Raw genomic sequence first — 23,528 nt, forward strand, 5'->3', positions numbered from 1 at the left:
ATGAGATAGGTTAAATAATACATGTATATTGTATAATTGATATACTGTTCCACGTAGAACGCGCTACAAGCAGAAGCTTCGCAAACAATAAGTGAATAATGACTAATCAACAACAAAAAAGTAATAATAGCACGACTCAACTCTCTTAAATCGTAAGTATTTTATAGTGATAAGAGAATGAGATTTGTGGTACTATGAAACGCAGTACGATTAACATTTGTGACGAGACCTTTGGTTAGCTTCCGAGTCTAGAAAGTACTGTGACCGACGTATGATGGATCATTGCTGAATATGAACCGTAAATTTAATTTCAATAAAGGTTAGGAACTAAACGTGCAGGAACTAGAGAAAAAGTGGAATTATATGATTGAAATTAGATAAGTCATATCTATTTCTAAAAAGTTCAGGGAGCAGGCAATGCGCGGACGCGCACAATGACATGCAACAGACACCGGTCTCACAACTTGCACATAGCAGTGGAAATTCCGGTACTATTTCGTTCTTCGGAATAGTTCAGCACGAAAATGATATATATTAGACAATATATAAATAAAATAATATGATCATACGAATAAAAAGCTGGAAATATGATATAGGTAATGTCTGACGTGGCCCCCGAATTAAACATAGACTGTTAAGTAGTGAGTAAAGGGAGCTCAGATGAAGTACGGTCGTGTATTCGTGGCATTGAAGCGAACGTGTTACAACTACCGAACCATACAGGATAGCGGGGTAGGCAAACATTGACCATACTAAACGAAAAATTGACATAAAAGATCTAGATCCATAAATTGAGATATGATACATAAAACGGTAATAAGTAAGTACTCCGGAAGCTTTCATTCAGATAAATAAGAAATGAAAGAAGGCGCGTAAATGCAATAAATAAAATAATAATAATAAACACTAACTGTAACGTACAGGTAATACCACAGTAATGAGATTAGTGTAGAGTGGTAAATGCTACGCAGATAAACGAATACGTCGCTTATGAGACGTACCGATGAAATAAACTCTTAATCCAAGGGGAATAATCGAGTTCAATTAGTATTGATTGCGAATGCTTGATACTTTGTGACACAGGAGTGCATTCATAATCTCTGATGCATAAAGCGGTGCAGTCGATATTATTTCTAGAGTATATTTTTTGCTAGCATGGCTGCTGCTATACTACACAACGTATAAGCAGCATAGCGACGATGGTGTGCAAGACACTTGACTGACAACCGACCAGATGAAGCGGGAATATTCTTATGACATGAATCAGTACAAAAAGAACAATTCTCTTTCGTTATGATAGCAAAAATTAGGATAAGCTATTTGAATGCATTGAATTAAGTATAACATCATATTGAGACAGAGTACGATTATGAATACATTGGCACTTGAAAGGAACAAACAAAAAATCTGAATTCACGACAACAATCAACAACAACGTAAACAATGACACCTTGAAGGAACCTAAGAGTACTGCAGCTTACTTAAAATGTAAGCTCTCATGGACGTCATGCCAGACGACGTAAAATTTACAAAATTGCAATACTCAAACGGGTGAGGAATGTCTACAGGAATGACAGTTGACATAAAAATGCATCGTTGGACACTATGCGTTACTAAAACAAGTGGGAGTACACATTCAATGTGAATATCAAATAAAATTATCAAAAAAGGCTTTGTGGATGCCCAAGAATTAATAAATATAATGAAGTACGAGCACAATTGTGCAAGACAGAAGGATGTGACGACAAGTTACGTGACAATCTGGTTACGTGTTAGCAAACATTTGATGACGTATTGGAAAAAAAATAATAAAGATTTAGGTCAACTGACAGACATACTACACACAGGAAAATAACAGGGTTACCCTTATCATTTGCGCAGGGGATGTAGCTGTGCGACGTACTATTACCAGCCATACAAACCAGGCATGCAGATTGGATGCTCCAGTTTTATGACAGCAAAGCATGAATGAAAAAAGGAGCACTTGTGAAGAGACCTTTGTTTGAAACACAATTCTGTTTATTTTATGTTAACCTTACTCGATTTCTCAGCTGTGTAAGTTTTAAACCCTTCCAGTCACCAAGTTCCTGCTCATTCAACATACAATTACAGTAGAGGTCTGATAACTGGTCCCTAATACTGTATAAAATTTTGAATTTATATGGAATTTCTAGAGATGCTGGATTTCATTGATTTGTCTGTACATCTCTCCTCCGAGTCCTAAATTCAAGCAAGGGAAAACGCAATTTTGCTTTCTTAAATCACGCAATGCCAAGGGCTCAAGTTGTCCAGAAAACACGGAATAGCTCCCGATAACGTGACATTTTTCTGATTGTATTTACTGCTTCCATGATGAAACGACAGCGTCTTCATTCTACGAAAAGCACTCTTGAACCGACAAGATTATTATTTATGAAAGTAAACCATTTATCATACACCACGCATTCCTCTAACCTTCAATAATTTTACAGTACGACACTAAACCGCCAAAGCGACTGCACACGCGACGCTCAGATCGTGTAGAGATAACTCGGCGTTACCGAATTGCATTTCAAGTACAGCCTCGGACGACCGCGCTTAACATAATTCGTAATGAATTATTACTCTTTCCTGTTGGGCTGTGAAGACCCAGAATCGATAGAGGCACTCCTGACGTGAGGCTGGGCAGCTGAGGCGAGCTGAGTGGGGCTGAGAGGGCGCGAGGAAGATGCCGAGGTCCTCTCTTTGAGACCAGAAATTGAAGTCAATGTTTTCTGCAACCATGTCCCTCGCTGGCCTTGTAGCTCCGAAATGGCTGAGTTCAGTTGATGGGTCACGTCCTGGTCGATCAATATATTATTATACATCTTTGTATAAAAATATTTAAGCATTAACTGAGTGTCTTATTGGTTTTCTTCTGTTCAGGGCATAAATCGATTGTACGCCAATGCAAAATTCGGCACTGCACCAGGATGTAAGTTAATGGACAGAAAACTGTCTCTTTCGGTGCTATTTTAGAAGAAGAAAATACCATTTCTCAAGGAACGGTCTTAAAAATAACTTGCTATTGGCCATCAACAATTTAAATATCTACTATTAAAATATAAGCTTCTAAAATTACAACTTTTCAATACAACTTCTTATTTTTCCTCACAAAACCAGTTACCTGGTTCTTGCACTGCGTCTCGACCAGAGCGAGCTTGGTCTGCGCGAGTTCAAGTTCAAGTTCCCGCACTTGACTGCCCAGGGCGTTGAGCTGCTCACGGGACCCGGTCGGGGCTTCGTCAGGAGCGTTGCAGGAGGCGCTGCCGACACCCACGACCGGAGCGCTCAGGACACTGCGACACTTGCAGTCGCTTGCCTTGCAGTCTCTTATGAGGCTCTGTGTGCGAAAATGTACAATATTTCCGTATTGTCCTTATCAACAATATCTGCATAAAGTGAATCTTGGTGTAGTTTGGCACAAGTTTTTCTTTAATGCAAGTTTCGTTGAAGACCAGGGTGTATTTCTTATTGACAATTTTCTTATTGTTTTTCTCTATTCGGCGAATTAGGCTCTAGATAGGAATCAAGATTTCTATCAAGAGCCTAATTCGCCGAATAGGAGTTCGCCGAGATAGGAATCAAGATTCCTATCAAGAGCCTAATTCGCCGAATAGAGAAAAACAATAAGAAAATTATCAATAAGAAATACTCTTATTGACAATTTTCTTATTGCTCTACTACTCTAGCATTAAGAAAATTGTTAATAAGAAATACTCCCCGGTCTTCAATGAAACTTGCATTAAAGCGAATCTTGTAAACATATGATGACATTAATTTAATTATTTAATTTAGCGATAACTAACACTGCTCACCTCACCACTGTCGTAAAATTATTAAATTAAGAAGTTTCAACTAAAGCCAATTCAATTGTTTTTGGTATCTATTTTACTAACACTGGCACTTTTTACATGAGATTTTAGGTCGACTGCAAGTGACAGCAATCAAACACCGTGGGCCGAATAATCAAACTTGATAGCTTGCACTCCGACTCAACGCGGCGCTCGTCTCAGGATTTGCAATGATAATAATAATATAATAGAACATATTCCAATAATATAAAAGAGGATTTCTATTATATTATATAACGTATTTTATTATTACTTATAAAATAATAAAATTTTATATTTTATTATTTATATTTATTATTATTTTATTACTTTATAATAAGTCTAACAGCCATGAGGCAGCATTATAAATGACAGTGCCAGCGATCATCCATAATTGAAATCAAAAGTAACAAATAGTACACAAAGGTGACTAGGTTTCTACGTAAAATAACTTGTCAAGAATTACCAGGCTCAAGATTAAATAGAACATGAAAAAAAGACCGTTTTAATGTAACACGCTAATAAAGAGTTTCTTTCTAAGTTAATTGACTATGTATTTTTTATTTTATTATTTTTAACAAGCCTCGTAACAAGGTCCTGAATAGGACTCGCTGTACAGTGTGCGAGTACAGCTTGCTAACACAACTTAAAGGTCTACACAATTTCCAGTAGTCTAGTATTAAACCAAACAACATGGAAAAATGTAAAACCAGATGTAGTACAAAATAGTCGACGCGAAATATGTGCAATTAGCCTCAACATTCAACTAATTAAAAGGTTTCAATCCCAAATTCTTCCCTATTCAACTGCGGATGCAGACAACGTTTGAAGTTGAGAGTAATTTTAACTTTGCATTTTCTCATGCTTAATTCGTTAAATTCATCAATTAAATTTCCATCAATATAATTTCTTCCCTAATACTGCTAGATGGCAGTGCACTCAGAACTGCACCCTATTTAGCTAGATATTTTCCTTGGAATATTGAAAATGTTTGTCGCACTAAGCGGAGATGGGTGCGCATGTAACATAGGCGTGAAAGGAGTTATTAACGTGTCTGTCATAACTATAGCAACAACTGTTATAACTATAACAATAACTGTCATAACTATAATAATAACTGTCATAACTATAGCAATAACCGTCATAACTATAGCAATAACTGTCATAACTATAACAATAACCCTCATAACTATAGTAACAATAACTGTCATAACTATAACAATAACAGTCATAACTATAACAATAACCGACATAACTATAACAGTCATAAATATAACAATAATACAATAGACAATATTGTTTACCTTGATGTTCTCAATAGCAAGAAGGTGCTGGCAGCGTTCATTGTCAAGCCGCTGTGACAGCTGCGAGCAAATGTTCTTATATTCTGTGACTATGGCAGCGCTGCGCTGCTGCTCTTTGTCACTTCGCTCCACCTCCCGCTTCAGCATCTCCTTCACCTGCGCACCAGGATTGCCTTCCTTTACGATGTTATGTCATTTGCAAGACTAAGGTGAACACACTGGCTAAGAGAAATTTATTTCATGCCCCTCCAATGCCCATACAGAAATTCATGCCCATTTCATGCCAATACAGAAAGTCATACTCATTTCATGCCAATACAGAAATTTATTTCATGTATGGGTCTAAGATCCCATGACCCTCCCATGTTTAGTGACGAGAAGCTGCAGTGTACTCCACTGTTAACGATTGCAACAACGCCAAGAGAGACCTCAACTTCAAGCAGCAAAAGTATCCATATGATTAGCGGATAACTTCGAGCAAAATAAAAAAATATAGGTATATATTACTCAGTACTCACTGCAGTGAGTGACAGAGAGCGCATTTTCTCGTCGATGAAAACGTGAAGTCACGAACAGATGGACAGACAGACAGACGGACGGACATGACAAGCACAATAGCGCCTTTTCTCATTTATGGAAAAAATGCACTATTGTGCTCGCCATGTCCGTACGTCTGTCTGTCTGTCCGTCCGTGACTTCAAGTTTTCGTCCACGAGAAAATGCGCTCTCTGTAACTCACTGCAGTGAGTACTGAGTTATATTTTTTCCATAAATGAGAAAATGCGCTAAAAATCAGTAGCTAATTAGGAGATCAGGATCCGTTGATTAGAAACCTGTTATGCAAACTTGACGATCTCAAAAATTTTGAAAGTCCAACTACTGAAGTTTCCTGCTTCCCTCTTACTAAATCAAATATTGTTAATAGAACTCAAGAAAAAACTCGTTTTGAACATGAATTTAGATGAGCAGAAATCAATTTCGTGAACAACATTCAACAAACAACGTCGTTTGGCCAGTTTTAAAAGTATTAAATAAATAAACAATTTCTGCAGTTTGAGACGTGGAATTTTGATAATAAAATATACCTTGACGTCTTCATCACCAAACGCAGGTGATTCCGGCCTACACCACGCCTTCGCCTGACTCTGGCAGGACCTTCCCTCTATGAAGGTTAGTCATGAGATGATGTGGGTGAGTCAACGTCATCATGCATCACCTTCATTACCTGATACATAATTCAGAGAGAACCAAATTACCTGTGAAGCCTCCTGCATGAGGCGATTCTTCTCTTGCTCTGCTTCGGTGAGCGTCTGGCGTAGCGCTGCTGTCTCCTTGCCGGCACGGTCACAGATCTCCTCGAGCTGCGACAGAGCAAGCGGTCAAGTTCGGTCGCAAAACACGACCAAAATATATCATGAAACACTCTACAGACTTGTGATCTTAGCATATTGATGCCAAAAATAGTATAACCTATTTTTTCTGAAGATTGGCAATTAGCTTATTGATAAAAAACATTTACAAAACAATTAAATTTGGAATTAATATTTCAAGATTATCATTCAACTGCAAAACTGCAGTTGAATGCAGTTTTACAACTGCAATTTATTCAGCGTACACTCAACAGGAATTTTGGTCTGACATAGAACACAACTATTTTAATTTTGTACATGAAAATTAGTTATAGTCAATAACATGATGACAAATTTTGACAATACAAACCAAGATAGAAGAAATCATGGAGTAAGTTAAAATAAGTAAATTCTAGTCATTTCCATAAACAGAGTCATAAAACCGACTATCAGCTCTAAATACAAATCTTGAAATCGAATAAAAATATGCAACAAAACCCCGAGCGGAGCACTGCAGGCAGTAAAATGTTCCTATATACACAGAAAAAAATTGGATTGGCAAACGGCGAAAGTTTACATGGTCAATACGGCGGGCTAGAAGATCGTTCTCAGCGTCGAGACGCATACTCTCCTCGGTGAGACGCTTGTTTTCCTGCTCCAGGCGCTCAGCGACGCTCTCCCCACTCTCGCGCTCTGAGGACAGACCGGTCAATGACTACCTGGCTGCTAGTAGCCACATAAAACAAAAGAAGCACTAAACTGAGGCTGCGAGCTTTGAATAAAACCTACTTGCTAGTAACAAAGAGACCAATTAGAGGGCTAGCTGAGGCTGCAAGCTTACTATAAAACCAACCATTGATATCACACAGTCTATTAGTCAATTTCGAGATGATTCGCATAATTATTGTTTTCTTGTTATGAAGTTGGCTTTTGATGTTTATGGAAGAGTTGTAATGAACCTATTGACACAAACCTTGGATAAGCACGTATTCCCGCTCGTATTTCTCAAGCTTCTTAGTTTTGACGGAGTTGGCAATACGGAAAAGTTGGCGCACGGCATCTTCATTCCGGAACTTTTTAGGCAATGAAACCCGGAAAAATTTGAGAACATTTTCGAAGTCCTGGGAGACCAACTCCTTTCGGGACATCTGTGGAGAACACCCTCGAGTAATCAAGATGCACATGAAGATTTGGAATGAATTTTGGTAAGAAAACAGTCATGATGGCGTTGGGTAAGCTCGCCATGCATTAAGGCAACGAAACCTTCTCGATAGTTTTCATAGAATGACAAGTATTCATAGACAGAAATGACAAGAACATAGACAGAAATGACAAGTATTCAGCTTCAACATATGTGAGAAAAATGTGTCAGAATAACCCACCATGAGTAGCGCAATGGCCACTTGGAAAACTGAGTTGAAGCCAGTGAGGAGGAAGAGGTCGAGGTACCGGAAGACCATCAGCAGCGGGAACTTGGCAGTGAAGAGCGTGAGCAGCCATTGTGACGCGAACATGTGCACATCCACACCCAAGTTCACGAAGTGACAGTATACGTCATTCACGTTATCCTGCAATATTGTTAGTCTTGTACTACTTGTGAACGATTAATCACGCTCTACATTAAATGCCATTTGTTAGATACCATGGCAGATGATCAACGCTATGATCAACGCTCTAGATCATATTTGTGTTATTTCCTCGGTTGAAGTTGTTACCAATGTGTTTTATTGCAGTTGTGCATCATTATAATTTTCCCCGAAGTGTTCTATTCTGATAGGGATAATATGTGAGCTCAGTTCTTATCTAATGAGAATGAATTACAAAGGGATCACTTAAAGTGAAGTTTAACAAGCAAGTATTTTCAAAATTATGACAAGGTAAAGCATCTAATGAGAATGAGTTACAAAAAGAACATTTCCAGTGAAGTTTTACAAGTAATTATTTTCAAAATTATGACAAGGTAAAGCATCTAATGAGAATGAGTTACAAAGTGAACATTTACAATGAAGTTTTACAAGCAATTATTTTCAAAATTATGACAAGGTAAAGCAAAGTCTCTCCACCTCCATGAGACGCTCTAGTTGGTAGAATCGCAAGTGCAGAACTTTGAAGCCATCTTTGAATAGCTCCCTGAAGCCGTAGTCTGACATGATCTTCACCAGCAGACAAAAAGCTTGTTCTTCTGGCATCTGTTAACCAACATATTATTAGGCAAGTTTATTATAAATATGATAAATAACGAAATTATAATAATTAAATACCGAAATAATATCAGTAATAATAATTGACTTAATGACAAAAAAAGATGAAAGAAAAAAGGTGAAAAAGAGAGATGATTTACTTCTACTAATGAATGAAGAGATAAGCAAATATTAATCCAATTTAGACATGTAGAAAATGTTTTAGCATTATTTGCTTGGATGTTAAGAGATGCCTTAAAAGTGGGCCGTAGTTCAATGCTTTGAGCAATGAGTTGTCCCTTAATTTGTCGCTAGGCGAATTATTCATTAGCAACGGCATTCGTCATCACGCGTTTCACTGATTATAAACGTAAATTGTCTCTATGATACAAATAAGGGGAATATCTGGCATGGGCAGGGTGGGGGCAGAGTACCAAGATTAGCGCAGAGAGGCGCGGGTTCGATCCCACCTCTGTGCGCCAGTTTCTGGTCAGAATCGGCGAGGAGGCCGGACGGTTAAGCACAACAGAATTGTAGCAGCGAGTTACGAGTTCGAGACCGCAAAATCCTGTGAATGTTCTGCGATGTTAAGAATCGGCGACAGACCTACAGCCAAATAAACGCTGAAACCGCTATTATTATTATTATTAATAATGCATATAGAAAGGCGTTACATGGAGTAGCAGAGAGGCGGCCAGGAAAGAGAGGCCCTGGCAGTACGCAAGCTCCTCGTCGTACACGGCGTACGCGCGGCTGATCTTGTAGAGGGCGTCCTGACCTCCTCCCCCAGACTCCTTGAAGAACTCGTGCGCCGGGAAAGTCCTGTTGATGTCCCGCAGGATCACCTGGTCGCTTGGACAATCCTGAGTATAATGCAGATTTGGTCACATGGATTTCACAATTACCCAGTAATAGGATTTTTCATTCAAAAAAGTATCATTTGGTATTCATTCTCGCAGCTCATGAGTATTGTATTGATTTAATATTGTAGTATTGATCAATAATGAATGGTGGTATATTAGTCATCGTTTTCATTTCCAGCAGGAAAACTGACGTGTACAGAGGTGATAATTCTACAAGTTTGTTCTTTATAATAAGATCATTAAGATTTCAGTAACAACATATACCACGCAAAGCATAGCTATAATCGCAAACAACAAAAGGATTATCATGAAGCATAGCACACAGTATCGAGTAACATATTTAAAACACTCAAGCAAAAATGCAGCGATTCTAAACTTTTCTTTAGTAAAACAAAGCTGTCGCTAGTCCAGAACTAACAGTTCTTGGTCAGATATTTAAAAATAATCAGACCGGCACACACCTTGGTGAGAAGGATCCTGTATGTTTCCATCATGGAGTCATCATGCGCACATCCTGCCAGCAGCTGCCACACCTCCCCCCGTAGAGCTTCAGGCACGCCGCGCCTCACGAGCTTGGACAGGCCCTTAGGGAACTGATAGGGCGCAGCCTGCCAACGCGGCAGCACCTGAAAGAAAGGCATACTCGTCAAGCCTTAATGGCATCTTGAAGATGACACATTTAATCGAGGCTCAAATGGACTATCCATTCGGAAATCAGTGATATCAATAATAACTCAGGTGAATTTCCAGATGTTTTGCTGGCAAAACTCCACAAAAGCTGTAAACGTTACCATGTTGCACCCAAAAGGTACGTAATCAAACAACAAAGTTTTATACCAAAATAACTTGCATCACTGAAGGCCAGAAAATGCAACAGGGTATTTGATTTAACAATAATTTCTGAACTTTTATAATTTTATTCCAAGCATGGAGAGTACATCATCTAAAATGTTATATACCGATATTTTTTAAAAGCGCCCAAACTAAGCAGCCTGTGATTGTTACCATCCAGTGACCGCAGCAGCTGTTTTCCAGCTTGTGATTGGTGGGTTTAGCTTGAAAAGCCGTCAGTGATTGGCTGACGGAATTACAAACTCTAAAGTTTTTTTTTAAGTATGGCTCCAGGTGAGGACCTCAGCATTTGTGAATCAGGCATGCTGGACAACGTACCTCCTTCCACATGTCCAGCTCGCTCTGGGGGCAGTCTTTGGACACTTCGCCTGAGCCGCTCAACAAGGGCTCGTCATCGTCTGCTGAGAACAATACATTTGTTACCACAACAGCATTTACCTTCATTAGGATCTGAGTAGGCTTAATAATACTGGCTCCATTCAATTGAAGAACCACAAAATGCTCTGGAAATGTTGGGAATCTTATCTCACATCATCAGGCCATTTTTTGGCACACATCTTAATCGTCAAACTCATTTCAACCATAGAAGGAAGTGGTCACGAGACTCCACCTTGCATTCGACAAGTACTTTCCAGAGCTTCAGGAGAACCATATATCATAAGATATATCTTAATGAGTTAATGTCAATTTTTTATGCTAATTTTTAACTTGGGCTTAGCACAAATACTGAAAGCAACATAAACTAATTAATTTCCAGGGAAACTTCTAGCGCAATTAGCTTTGAAATTTTGCAATTTACTAGAAAGTGTATGCTTATGGCGACAGAAATTTGAGCATATACGGTATACACAATCTAGGAATACTTGAACCTAAAATTACACGTTACCAGGAAGCAGAAGCCCTGATACCAGGAAGCTGAAGCCCTGATACCAGGAAGCTGAAGCCCTGATACCGGGAAGCTGAAGCCCTGATACCAGGAAGCTGAAGCCCTGATACCAGGAAGCTGAAGCCCTGATACAAGATTGCCTACGTATATAATAATAATTCATAACTAATGAAAAAGAACGAGTAATACAATAAGACCATACCAGAGTCATCGCCAGCCGGCGTGTCAACACTGGAGATGCTGGGGGAGCGGGCGCCTCCTGACAGTAAACTGGACGCTGCGAAGTAGGGGAGGTTCAGGGGCAGCGAGAGGGACGGTCGCAGCCGCTCTACCTGTAGATAATAATGTTGATGGCAATTGGCGTACAAGGAAGAAGCTTGTAATCAACAAAAAATGGTTCCTGATACAGGCAAGAAGTAGATTATTTAAATAATAGTTATTGTGGTAACATTATTTATCTTACCACAATAGGTAACTTACAAGCTGCTCAAGTTTGGGGATTAAGTAATTTTATTTTCTGCTAAATAGTTGTCGGTTTCTTCAACTATCCAGCATTCAACAACTTAATAAAAATATATATGCATTCAAGTATCTAATACTTGACAAAAAAATACGCAAATAGAAGCAACATTTTGAAAGAATTCAATAAATACATAATGATTGTTACGTCATGGTGTAAGAACTTTCCCTTAAGCATAGAATAAATAAGAAACATCAATTTACCTCGCCCCGATTCTCAACATGAATCACTTCAAAATGCAGCTCATCCAGACTAGAGGTGGACGACGTGATTTCCACCTGAAGGCAGAACAAGCATTCACATTACAACCCACGTCAGAAGTGAACAGTAACAGATTAAATATCACACATCGCAAAATAATGATGAATACTACACTAAGAAGCATGCAACTCTCAAAGCACTATAGGTATAGCAGAGCTGTCTTTATTACGCAAAACATACACAGGTATATGCAAAGACATGGCACAACGGTCCTTACAATGAAGCTTTACTATTATTCCTAGACCCAGACAATTCAGAGAAAATAGTACATACAAATTTTGTAGAATTTGTTGTGTTAACACTACTCACAAGTCTCCATACATTCTCTAATAATTCTCATTAAAATACGACATAAACGGTAAATATAACGTGAAGAAGACATGAACAACGTAATAATTTAGGTTTAAGAACAGCCTTGCACACCTGTTTGAGTTCCAGAGCAAAGAGATGCGTGAGCGGCTTCTTGGTAGTCAAAACCTAAATAATCATTACTATGTCGAACATGAAATTAATAGGATTCTATATATTATTTTTAGGTATAAATTCCAACACATTGGTTTGAAGTTTCCACAATTATATGAGAACAGAGTAGTTGATAAGTAGTCGCTGTCTGCCACAAGCCTTGATAGTAGTATAAATTTCAAATTCAGTACCACTCACTAGACTTTCCTATTTCGGGGAAGATAATTTTCTAATTTTCCTTTCTCATTTTACTGCTTCAGGTTATCCGTTAATTGTTTGAAGGTTCTAGGCATGATAATCGGCAGCAATAAGACAATTAGCCACAAGAGCATCCCGTTGCTACAACACCAAAGTCGGAAGGCTTTCAGAACTGACCAACAATGTTACTCTCAAATAACCCTACCAAACGTTTGCTGACTCAGGTCATCATCATTTTATCGGGTATCAGGTGATATCAGGTATCTTTATAATAATTGTTATTGTCATACGACAAACTCGGTACTAATGCTACAATATCAAAGTCAGAAGGCTTTCAAAACTGGCCAACAATGTTAATATCAGATAACCATACCAAATGTTTGCTGACTCAGGTCATCATTATATCAGGTATCATTATAATAATTGTTATTGTTTTATGACAAACTCGGCCATATTAGAGATAAATGAGCAATAATGAGACTCACTCATGACTAGGTCAATGGCGACGGACATGAGAACTCGTCCGTCCTTGGGAGTTTCTTGGTTGAGAGAAGCAAAGACAGGATCCCGGGGGTCCCAGCGTCCTAGAGAACAACTCATTTTAGTGCCAGCAGAACAAACTCATCTTCTTAGGACTCTTAAGGCCACTATACTAATATGAGGTCAGTAATATAAACTCTGAGTATAGTTTATATTATGATGATTATATATTTTCTCTGATCATCTGTTGTTTCTACATTAATTTTAAAAAGGGCTGAAAAAAAGTTAAATAAAGAACTAAAGTAAAGTAAATAAAGAACTCAGGGTTGATCTGCCTCAGCAAATACTTGCAGATCAGCTATTGTAAACAAAGCTAATTTGTATAGACTGTAATACTTACATAATATTATGTATATTATGTATAATATAATGTATATTAGGTATAATATAATGTATATTATGTATAATACAATGTATATTATGTACAAAATACTATGTATGTAGTCATACAACAAAAGCGTTCTCACCAGCAACCTGGTAGACTTTGGTTTGTGCAAGCGACAAGGAGGAAGGGCCGCCGTTAGTGGAAGCGTTGGAAGCGCCGTGTGGAGCGCTGCCAGGTCCACCAGATGTAATCTTCACATTCATCATACACAAGAATTTAAATAAATAATTTTTAACTTAAAAATAAAATCCGGCATGACCACGTTCAAAAGTTTAGTATCAACTTCAATCGCGAGTTAAATGGTTTCTTAAATTTCTTAAAATTTCCTCGAAACATAATTTATATATAGTATAACAGGGAAAAGGTTTGATTTTACAAGCTTACTAGGTATTTGCTAACCCACGAGTGAACATCAATATTATATTGGAACCAAGAAGAATAAAAAATTGATTTACTGCGACCATTTCGAGGAGATTCATATCAGCATTCTTACTATTTGCTAACCTACTAGTGAACATCAATATTATATTGGAATCAAAACAATAAAAAAAATTGAGTTACCGCGACCATTTCAAGGAGGTTCATATCAGCAAGCTTACTATTTGCTAACTCACTAGTGAACATCAATATTATATTGGAACCAAAACAATAAAGAAAAATTGAGTTACTGTGACCATTTCGAGGAGGTTCATATCAGCATTCTTGACGTTGTGGCCAGGAGCGATGAGGAGACAGGATGACAATATCTATAGCATTTAGATGGTTGATGTTGGCTCCAGGGCTGATTTGAGCGTTAATTTGCTGGTCTACGGCTGCGCACCCATTTTGCCAAAGCATTTGATAGTGTTCCGCATGAGCGGCTGTTACGTAAAGTGAAGTCTTTGGGAATTGAGGGAAACCTACTCCAATGGATCAGAGATTTCGTGTCAGACTGGGCATCAGTGCGCAGTGGCGTGCCACGAGGAAGCGTTCTTGTGCCTATTTTGTTCGTTGCTTTTATAAACGAGTGTCCAGCGTGTGCTCCATGTATGCCGACGACCAGAGGTGGGCAGTAGCGCGCTACATGTAGCGGCCGCTACCCTAGTAACAATTGTAAAATGGGCCCATGAGGGGCCCATGTGACAATGTGGAAATGAGGTGGCATTACGGTTTCAACATATGGGGCCCACATTGATGCTATCTTACTCTGAAAAAATTATATCTGCATTCAAGTATCTAATACTTGACAAAAAAAATACGCAAATAGAAGCAACATTTTGAAAGAATTCAATAAATACATAATGATTGATACGTCATGGTGTAAGAACTTTCCAATTAAGCATTGAATAAATAACAAACTTCTATTTACCTCGCCCCGATTCTCAACATGAATCACTTCAAAATGCAGCTCATCCAGACTAGAAGTGGACGACGTGATTTCCACCTGAAGGCAGAACAAGCGTTCACATTACAGCCCACGTCAGAGATGAAGAAATAAAAACACAAGAAATATTACACATCGCAAACTAATGATGAATCCTTCACTAAGATGAACGCAATTCTCAAAGCACAATAGCAGTGTTGTATTTAATATGCAAAACATACGCAGGTATATGCGAAGACAAGACACAACGGTTCTGACAATGAAGAATCACTAATTATTCCTAGACACAGACAATTCAGCGGCAATAGTACCATATAAGAATTTTAAAATACTTTGTTGTATTAACACAACTCACGAGTCTCCATACATTCTCTAACAATTCTCATTAAAATACAACATAAGCGACAAATATAATGTGAAGTAGAAGACATGAACAACGTTTGATTGGTTTGTTGGTTTTGTACCGCCATGAGTACATTTTTATATTCATGGCTGTTTTTTTGGGGGGGGTTTTGTACAGCCAATGTTGGTTTTAGCACAGCCCTGCACACCTGTTTGGGTTCCATAGCAAAGAGATGCGGTAGCGGCTTCTTGGTGAAATACCTACCAGATGTTAACACTACTCACAAGTCTCTATACGTTCTCTAATAATTCTCATAAAAATATGACATAAACGGCAAATATAATGTAGAGTAGAAGACATGAACAACGTAATAATTTAGGTTTAAGAACAGCCTTGCACACCTGTTTGAGTTCCAGAGCAAAGAGATGCGTGAGCGGCTTCTTGGTATTGGTGGAAGCGTTGGAAGCGCCGTGTGGAGCGCTGCCAGGTCCACCAGATGTAATCTTCACATTCATCATACACAAGAATTTAAATAAATAATTCTTAATTAAAAAAAATCAGGCATGACAATGATTCGAAAATTAATATCAGCTTCAATCGCGAGTTAAATGGCTTCTTAAATTTTATGAAATTTTCTCGAAATATAATCTATATGCCTTAAAAAAATTTTGATTTTACAAGCCTACTATTTGCTAACCCACCAGTGAACATCAATGTTATATTGAAACCAAAATCAATAAAGAAAAATTGAGTTACTGCGACCATTTCGAGGAAGTTCATATCAGTAAGCTAAGCTTACTATTTGCAATCCCACTAGTGAACATCAATATTAAATTGGGACCAAAATCAATAAAGAAAAATTGAGTTACTGCGACCATTTCGAGGATATACATATCAGCATTCTTACTATTTGCTAACCCACTAGTGAACATCAATATTATATTTGGACCAAAACAATAAAGAAAAATTGAGTTACTGCGACCATTTCGAGGAGGTTCATATCAGCATCCTTGACGTTGTGGCCAGGAGCGATGAGGAGGCCAAAGCAGCGCTCAATACAGAGCTGATCTCCCACCGCCGCATGACAAGCATCGCCGGCATCACCGCTGCCAAGAGACGAGGGAGACGGTGCCACGCTGATGTGTAACTCCTTGTCCAGGTTGCAACGAAGCTTGAAGCATTCCTTGTCTCGAGGAACGGTGTAAAAGTTTCCCTGTGAATTAGAATACTTGAAATTGATTTCAAAAATACATATCGCATCTCAGAGCACTATGTCAAAGTTCTGTTGCCAATATAAATCAAGTTTTTCTATTTCTTTTTTTATGGCAGATATTTTTGCATGAACTCTAAGAGGAAATGCCATGAAGTGGTTTAAATTCCTCATAGTAGTTAACTGTAATGTCAGTGACAGAGGGAGAGACTTGCCTTGGCATCTTCCTCCTTGATTTCTAGTGAGATATCAAAAAGGTGTTTGAGATGCTGGCCATTTGTAGTGTCAGGTCCCTTGTTGCTTTTGGTCTCAGCAACACCATTCACTGCTTTTGGCACGCGACGGAAGGCAGCACCAAAACAATCCACAATCTTGCCAACCTGATATTAGTCAAATTCAAATTATTAGTATTAGATCTTGCACAAGACTTGTCAAAAAAAATATCAAGCCAACACTCTATCTACTGAAAAAATTGGATTGAGAGGCAACAGCGCAAAATGTACGAGAAATCCATTTGACTGAATATTCATCTGAATACCAGATTGACATTAAATTGCGACGTTCAAATATATAGATGTTCGACTAGAAATTCTCATTTTGAACACTTTTTTCAAGCAAGGATTGTACTGCTGCAATCACCTTGAATGTAAAATACAATACTGCCATTGCCATTGAGGAGAAATGAGTTATCTTCAAAAAGCACATGCAGAATACGATGAACTTACTGCCTCAGGGATCTGGCAGCGGAAGACATGGCACTGCACGATGCTGGTGGCAGGACTAGAGCCGTGGATGGTTGTGAAATTGAAGCAAGCGGCGTCAGGAGTGCCTAGGGTGCCATGAGTGCATTTCCGGATAGTGGAGATGTGATATCGAGTGATTTCCTGATTACTCTCTGCATCGTATATGCTGCACAGAAAAACACTTGTTGTTAAAAGACATTAGTTCGTGACAATCTTTGTTCAAAACATTATTCAGGAAGATTTAATTGATTATAAGACGAAAAACTTATAGTAAATAAATACTACTTAATTTTGAATGGAATGATTAGAGAGTAGGAATAACGAATGTTAATTATAGTGCAATTTATTATTGTTTTTCTGCGAAGCAGTTATAATGGCGTCTGGTTCATCGCAATATCATTATGGTCGCATAATATCGGCGTCCGGCGTCACATGGTCGAATTTTCGCCGATGGCACGCGAGTCGAGCAGCAGCGTCCATTACAAATTGCAGTTCATCAAGTGCCGTGGTCGAAAGTCCTCAAAGTGTGGCATTACCATAGTCCAATCTGGTCAGAACGAGCGCCACCACGAGGGCCTCGAGAGACAGCGGCTGACGCTACGTATTTCTCGCAGAGCGCCAAAACAAGCGGTGGTGACTTTGGCAATGTGATTGTTGATAGAAAGTTCAGAGTACAACAGAATGCCGAGCTTGCGAAACGAAGACGCAAGCATGATGAACTCGTTGCCTACGCGAAAAGGGTTAGACGGAAGCTGATGCTGGCGCCGAGCCGTCGGTTTTTGATGCAGAAAAAACAAATAAAGTCGGTTTTTGATGCATTGAGCTGGTGCCGGTTAGAGCGCATCTAGTCTGAGACGGCGTCCACGCAGGCAGACTGCTGGGCCAGCAACACTGCGCCTTCAGCCGGTGCACAGTAGCCATATATTTGGGTGTCGTCGGTGAACATATGCGGATTCAAACTGTGTGAATCAATATGCGCAATACGTTGACAGTATATAACAGGAGGAGAATCGGGCCGAGAACTGCTCCCTGGGGTACGCCGCAAGTGACTAACGTTGAAGTAGAAGAGTTCCCGCGTCGAACGCATCGGAATCTATTGCCGAGAATGGACCCGAACCACCGCAGTACTGTGTCTCGCAGGCCGAATGATATACGTCAAGTTGACGCAATAAAGTTGCATGGTCGACCGTGTCAAACACGGCCGACAGGTCGAGTAAAGCCAGTGCCGCAATGTCGCCGCGGTCTACAGCTCACAGAATGTCTGAAAGCACCTTAAGTACAGCGGTTTCCGTGGAGTGGAGTTGACGGTATGCAAACTGGAGGGGAGGCATGAGACCGGACTGCTGAAAATGGTCATTCAGCTGTCGGGCCACAACGTGTTCCAGAAGTTTCGACAAAATCAATAGGTTCGATATATGGGATGAGATGGTTTTTTCAATAGAGGCATAATGTAAGCTGATTTGAAGTTCATTGGAACAACACAGTCAATGGGGCAGCAATTGAAATGTTCGACCAGAAATGGTGCCAGGGTTACGACATTCCTTCCCCTTAAGTAACGTTTTCGGCAGCGGATCGCTGGCACACTGCTTTTTGGGCAGCACGCGCACGGCAGCGATGACATCGTCAGCAGTGACGCGAGTGAACTTTGGAGCACGCAGTCGAACAGGCACGCGGCAAATGTTGCCGGCGGAACATCGGCTGACGTCGATCGCAGAGCAGAAATATTATTATAAAAAACGCATGGAATTCCTCCACGCTTATGTCACCCGAAGCCTCTGTATGACCTCTTCCCATGAATTTATCTAGCGATCGCCACAGCGCTCGAGGATCACTGCGTTGCGCGTCGACTCTCTGGCGTCAAAATGACTCTCTTTTAGAACGAAGAAGGTCTACATAATTGCGACGCGCATTTCGCCAGGTGGAGGCCACAGCGACGGCAGCAGCAGGATTGCCGCGTCTGTTCGCCCGGTAGACAGCCCGCTGGAGCAGTCGAATCCCTCGCTTCGAGACTTGACATTCATCGTCGAACCATGGGTTGGAGATTCGAGGTACTCGAACTGTGCGTGCAGGAATGAGGTCATCGCGTGCACAGGTCAGCTCGGTATTGTAGATTTGCACGAGGTCGTTGACTGATAGTGCCGACCATGAGTTAGGCCGACATAGTCGCGACGACTGCAATTTTTCGCATTAGACATCGCAGTCCGAGACCGCGTCACGGGCGACAGGAAACGGTTTCGTGCGCTGGCACCTGGCGCAGACATGGCACCATCCACTTAAGTAGTCGATGGTCGGATGTTGCGATCTCGATGATGTCGACTGGCAGATTTTGTCAAAACTGGTAGACTTTGTCATAATTTGGGGGAAGAATGCTAACAGCAAGATATAGGGCGAAGTAGTTGTTCTTATTCATGGGGGGGGAACTCTGGGATTGTCCAGGATAAAATAAGAGCAACGCTCCGTTGTAGGTTGCGGGGTACGGTATGTAACTAGCTGGGAGTGCGTCAGGTGTGAGTCCCGGGCCAACTGAGCCGTTGCGTGGTCATCAGCAAGTCGGGTGGCGTGATCAAGGTGGGGTGGTTGGAGTGGTGTTGATGTGTTAGGAGCAACCGCCAAGGGAAGCATAACGAAAGTGACAAGCGACGAGATTTGCAACGACCAGCCGCGATAGCTTGAGGACAGAGTTCCAAAGACATCCGTGAACATCCAAATGCGCTTGAGCAAAGATTTCGTTAACAACAGTGGGAGAGATTAAAATTTCGACGTCCTCCAAAGAACTTCCCATAAGGCTCCAGTAAATCTTTTAAGTTAATCTTAATCTTGAAGGGGTGAAAACTTGATAGCCCAAAACTCCAGCCTTGTTCCAGCTTCAGCCGTTTTACAGACCTCGAGTCCCGGGATTGACTCCACCAAAAGTCGGGAGTCTATGCCAGCGCAGCTGCATCAAGAAATACCATCGAAGGTGCAAAAAAAAATTTCACGAAGGTCCCGCGAGACCGTCGATTAATGGCGGAGCAAAATATGGCGTAATCGACCAGCCACAGTCTCCGGGAGTCTCTGTTCCAAACCCGGTGATGTACCAGTTGTGGAACTCAAGTTAGGCAGTTTTTTATTTTAGCAGAGAGCGCCCAGTAGGTGTCGTTGTTATACCTAGCTGTGGACAATAACTCTACAATTTCTGTACATACTTAAGTCTGTGTCTGATTTTTGTAATACATGTAGTGTTAAATATTTCCATGTGTCGTCATTTCCCTCATGTACTTTATTCATTATTGCCCGATAGGGAACCTCAAGTGCCATTGAAACCCCTATGGCCAAAACTTGACAAATAAATACATCAAGTTCCTCTAAGGAGGAAGAGATATAAGTAGTAGTAACACTACTTTTTAAACCTGATCAGGAAATGTGAGATAATTTGTTAGCAAGCATAACTGTTTCATGAATTTAAATTACCACCAAATCCAGCTTGGAAGTATGTTAAGTGGAAAAGGCAAATAATAAACAATTATCAAACAAACTTACATGACAGAGCTCTCTGAATGTGAAGGGACAGACAGCGATATCTCAATAGCTTGCTCTTGATGTTCACTGTTCAGAATAGACATTTTTTGTATGATCTCTTCATGAGTGCAGGCAGAGGAGATAGCAGCAGCACCAAGGTAAGAAATCCTGTTAAAGATGGTGTACTCATCACAAGACGGCTTCTCAATAGTGAGTGTTGTTGCTGAAGCAGTCATATTTGATGAAGAAGGGGAAGGCTCAAGATTGCTTGTAGGCCTGAGATCTGCTTTTGGCTGGTCACTAACTGAACTATTAAGGCTTGTTGCAGGTATGGCTTTAGCCCCTGATTCTGAAGCATTCAAACAGGGGGGTGGTTGCACGCTGAGAGGGTGCAGTTCGTCTGCTGAAAAATAGCACTATATTAATTAGAAATTCTAGGAGATATTATTAATTAAGAACATGGAATAGAGTATGCTAATTATAAATAAATTTTCTGCCAAATTGAGAACCATGAAAGCTGCTTACACAACAATAATAACACAATTATGTATTAAATATAAAATCAGTTGCAGTTTTTATATCACTTTGTGTGGGAAAATTCTTGCATAACCTACCTGCTTTTGGAACACATTGTAAAATTCCATGCTTCTCAAGTCCATTTTTAGTGGCACTGGCAACAGAGACAGTCTGTGGCACAACTTTTCCCTCCTCCTTTAGGTCACTAGCAAAGCTGGATGTTTTCTCTTGAGTTGTGCCTTCAGTTGTAACGTTTTCTGGTGATGCATCTAAAGACTTGAGAATAGCAGAATCATTTTCTTTTGTAACGCCACTGATCATATCCTGCATGACCTGAAAAATTACATTTTTTTACACTTTTAGTGACATTTATCCATCAATGTTGTATAAATATAATTAGAGAAAGAATTTGGGTTTTATAATTGATATAGGTGAATATAATGGAAAAATATTGAAAAGGTCTTTTCATGAATTCAATACAATGAAGTGATAGAACTATGCTAAGCATAAAAATCAAATTCAAGAATTGTGAACCAATGTTTCAACTTTCAACTATTTTTTTTTATCTTGGACAGAACAATCTTGACAATTAAAAATGATTTCCATCTTTCATTTCCCCATTATAAGACAAATTGAATTGACTGGAACCAAATTTTGACAAATATTTCTTGATAGATGTGGTGCCATTATACTGCCATACATTCTGTAACATGTATACGGTATACTGGAAATTCATCCATATTCCTTATTATCAGTGTCCCATAATATCTGTTGCTATGCCTACAGCTGGAAATTTTGCAAATCTATTTTTGAAGCCAAAAGACTTTCCATGTCAAATTTGTAACTGTATATTTTCACATAATTTAAATCACTTTTCCTGTTAAGTTTGTGTACTTACATACATTAAAATACGATTTTTCAAGTGTACGAATATTTATTTCCCCCCACTGTAAATATAAAGGAAAAAAAATTAAAAGGTCTTTTCATGAATTCAAAACATAGAACCACGCTAAGTTTCTAACTAGTTTTCATATCTTGGACAGAACAATCTTGATACTTAAAAATGGTTTCCATCTTTCATTTTCCAATTATAAAACAAATTAAATTGATTTGTTACCAGATTTTGACAAATATTTCTTGTTTGATGTGGTGTCATTCATTCTATGTGTACTGGAAATTCATCCATATTACTTATTCTCTGTGCCACATAATAATATCTGTTGTTATGTCTTCAGCTCGAAATTTGGCAAAGTTATTTTTGAAGCCAAATGACTTTTCTATGTCAAATTTGTAACTGTATATTTTCCAAATTAATCAACATTCAAGTCACAAAATTTCTAAGAAAGAAGCACTAGATGAGAGTCACCCAAGAAACAGTAAAATTACAAGTAAAAGTAAAATTAAAAAGTAAAAATAAAAAGTAAAAAGTAAAATTAAAATCACAACAGTCTCACCTCAGTCATTTGTTTCTCAAGATCAGCCACACTGCCATTGTTGGCAATGGTGAACTCTTCTTCAGCACTTTTGGTCTTCTGTGAATAAGCATCCATGCTTTTCTTGACCGCACCATTACTGGCTGTAGAATTAGGAGCACACGACATATCACGTGACTCATCACCATCTGCTATCAGGGGAGAATTTGGAGAAGATCCATCCAGTATTTCAAAGTCTTCACTGGTCCCTGAAGAATCTGCAGACACCACACTCAGTGGTTCATCCATGAATGATTTCAAAAGTGGAGTCAGTCATCCAAATTTCAAACCTACATGAGTTTACAGATACTACATAAATTTTTGTCTGCAAACAGTTAATAAATACTCATTAATTACAATATTGATTACCTGCAAATTCAATGGCTATGACAAATGAAAATAATAAATAGAAATTATATAGTAATTCTAGGGATGTTATTATTAGTTCATATATGTACTGAATTCTGGGTCACTTACTTGGTCTAATTCAGTCAGCTAAGTAATAAACCAAAGCTTCAGTTTAGGGCATTATCATTATGATCCAATATACAATTATAATTTGTAATTATATAAGTTTGTAAATAATATATATCTCTCTCTCAAATTTTATGCTAGGTTATCATGATGTCACGTGGGGAAAACTATATATCTACTTCATCAGTCAGGAGTAGATTTTTGGAGCTGTGAATTTGCAGCAATGGAAACTTGTGCCCAAGCAAGTAATTTTAAGCC

The 23,528-nt window shown here is 39.2% G+C and overlaps 1 protein-coding gene across 1 annotated transcript; it reads right to left on the reverse strand.

Moving 5' to 3' along the window:
* Positions 1-32: 32 nt before the first annotated feature.
* LOC108669928 (rab GTPase-activating protein 1) lies at positions 33-23,122 on the reverse strand. The gene is made up of 25 exons (XM_018157370.2): positions 22,779-23,122; positions 21,423-21,657; positions 20,830-21,211; positions 17,293-17,476; positions 16,783-16,947; positions 16,340-16,570; positions 15,759-15,860; positions 15,000-15,074; positions 14,326-14,397; positions 13,734-13,842; positions 13,219-13,310; positions 12,490-12,543; positions 12,009-12,083; positions 11,488-11,617; positions 10,718-10,800; positions 10,009-10,173; positions 9,359-9,547; positions 8,568-8,693; positions 7,887-8,072; positions 7,478-7,652; positions 7,082-7,197; positions 6,412-6,516; positions 5,156-5,311; positions 3,146-3,361; positions 33-2,819 (listed from the first exon to the last, which is right to left on the reverse strand). The coding sequence occupies exons 1-25, from the start codon at positions 23,043-23,045 to the stop codon at positions 2,601-2,603; spliced, it is 3,909 nt and encodes a 1,302-aa protein (XP_018012859.1). The 5' UTR covers positions 23,046-23,122; the 3' UTR covers positions 33-2,600.
* Positions 23,123-23,528: the final 406 nt, after the last annotated feature.

This window comes from Hyalella azteca, unplaced genomic scaffold (assembly GCF_000764305.2).
Source record: "Hyalella azteca isolate HAZT.00-mixed unplaced genomic scaffold, Hazt_2.0.2 contig6927, whole genome shotgun sequence".
Lineage (NCBI taxonomy): Eukaryota > Metazoa > Arthropoda > Malacostraca > Amphipoda > Hyalellidae > Hyalella > Hyalella azteca.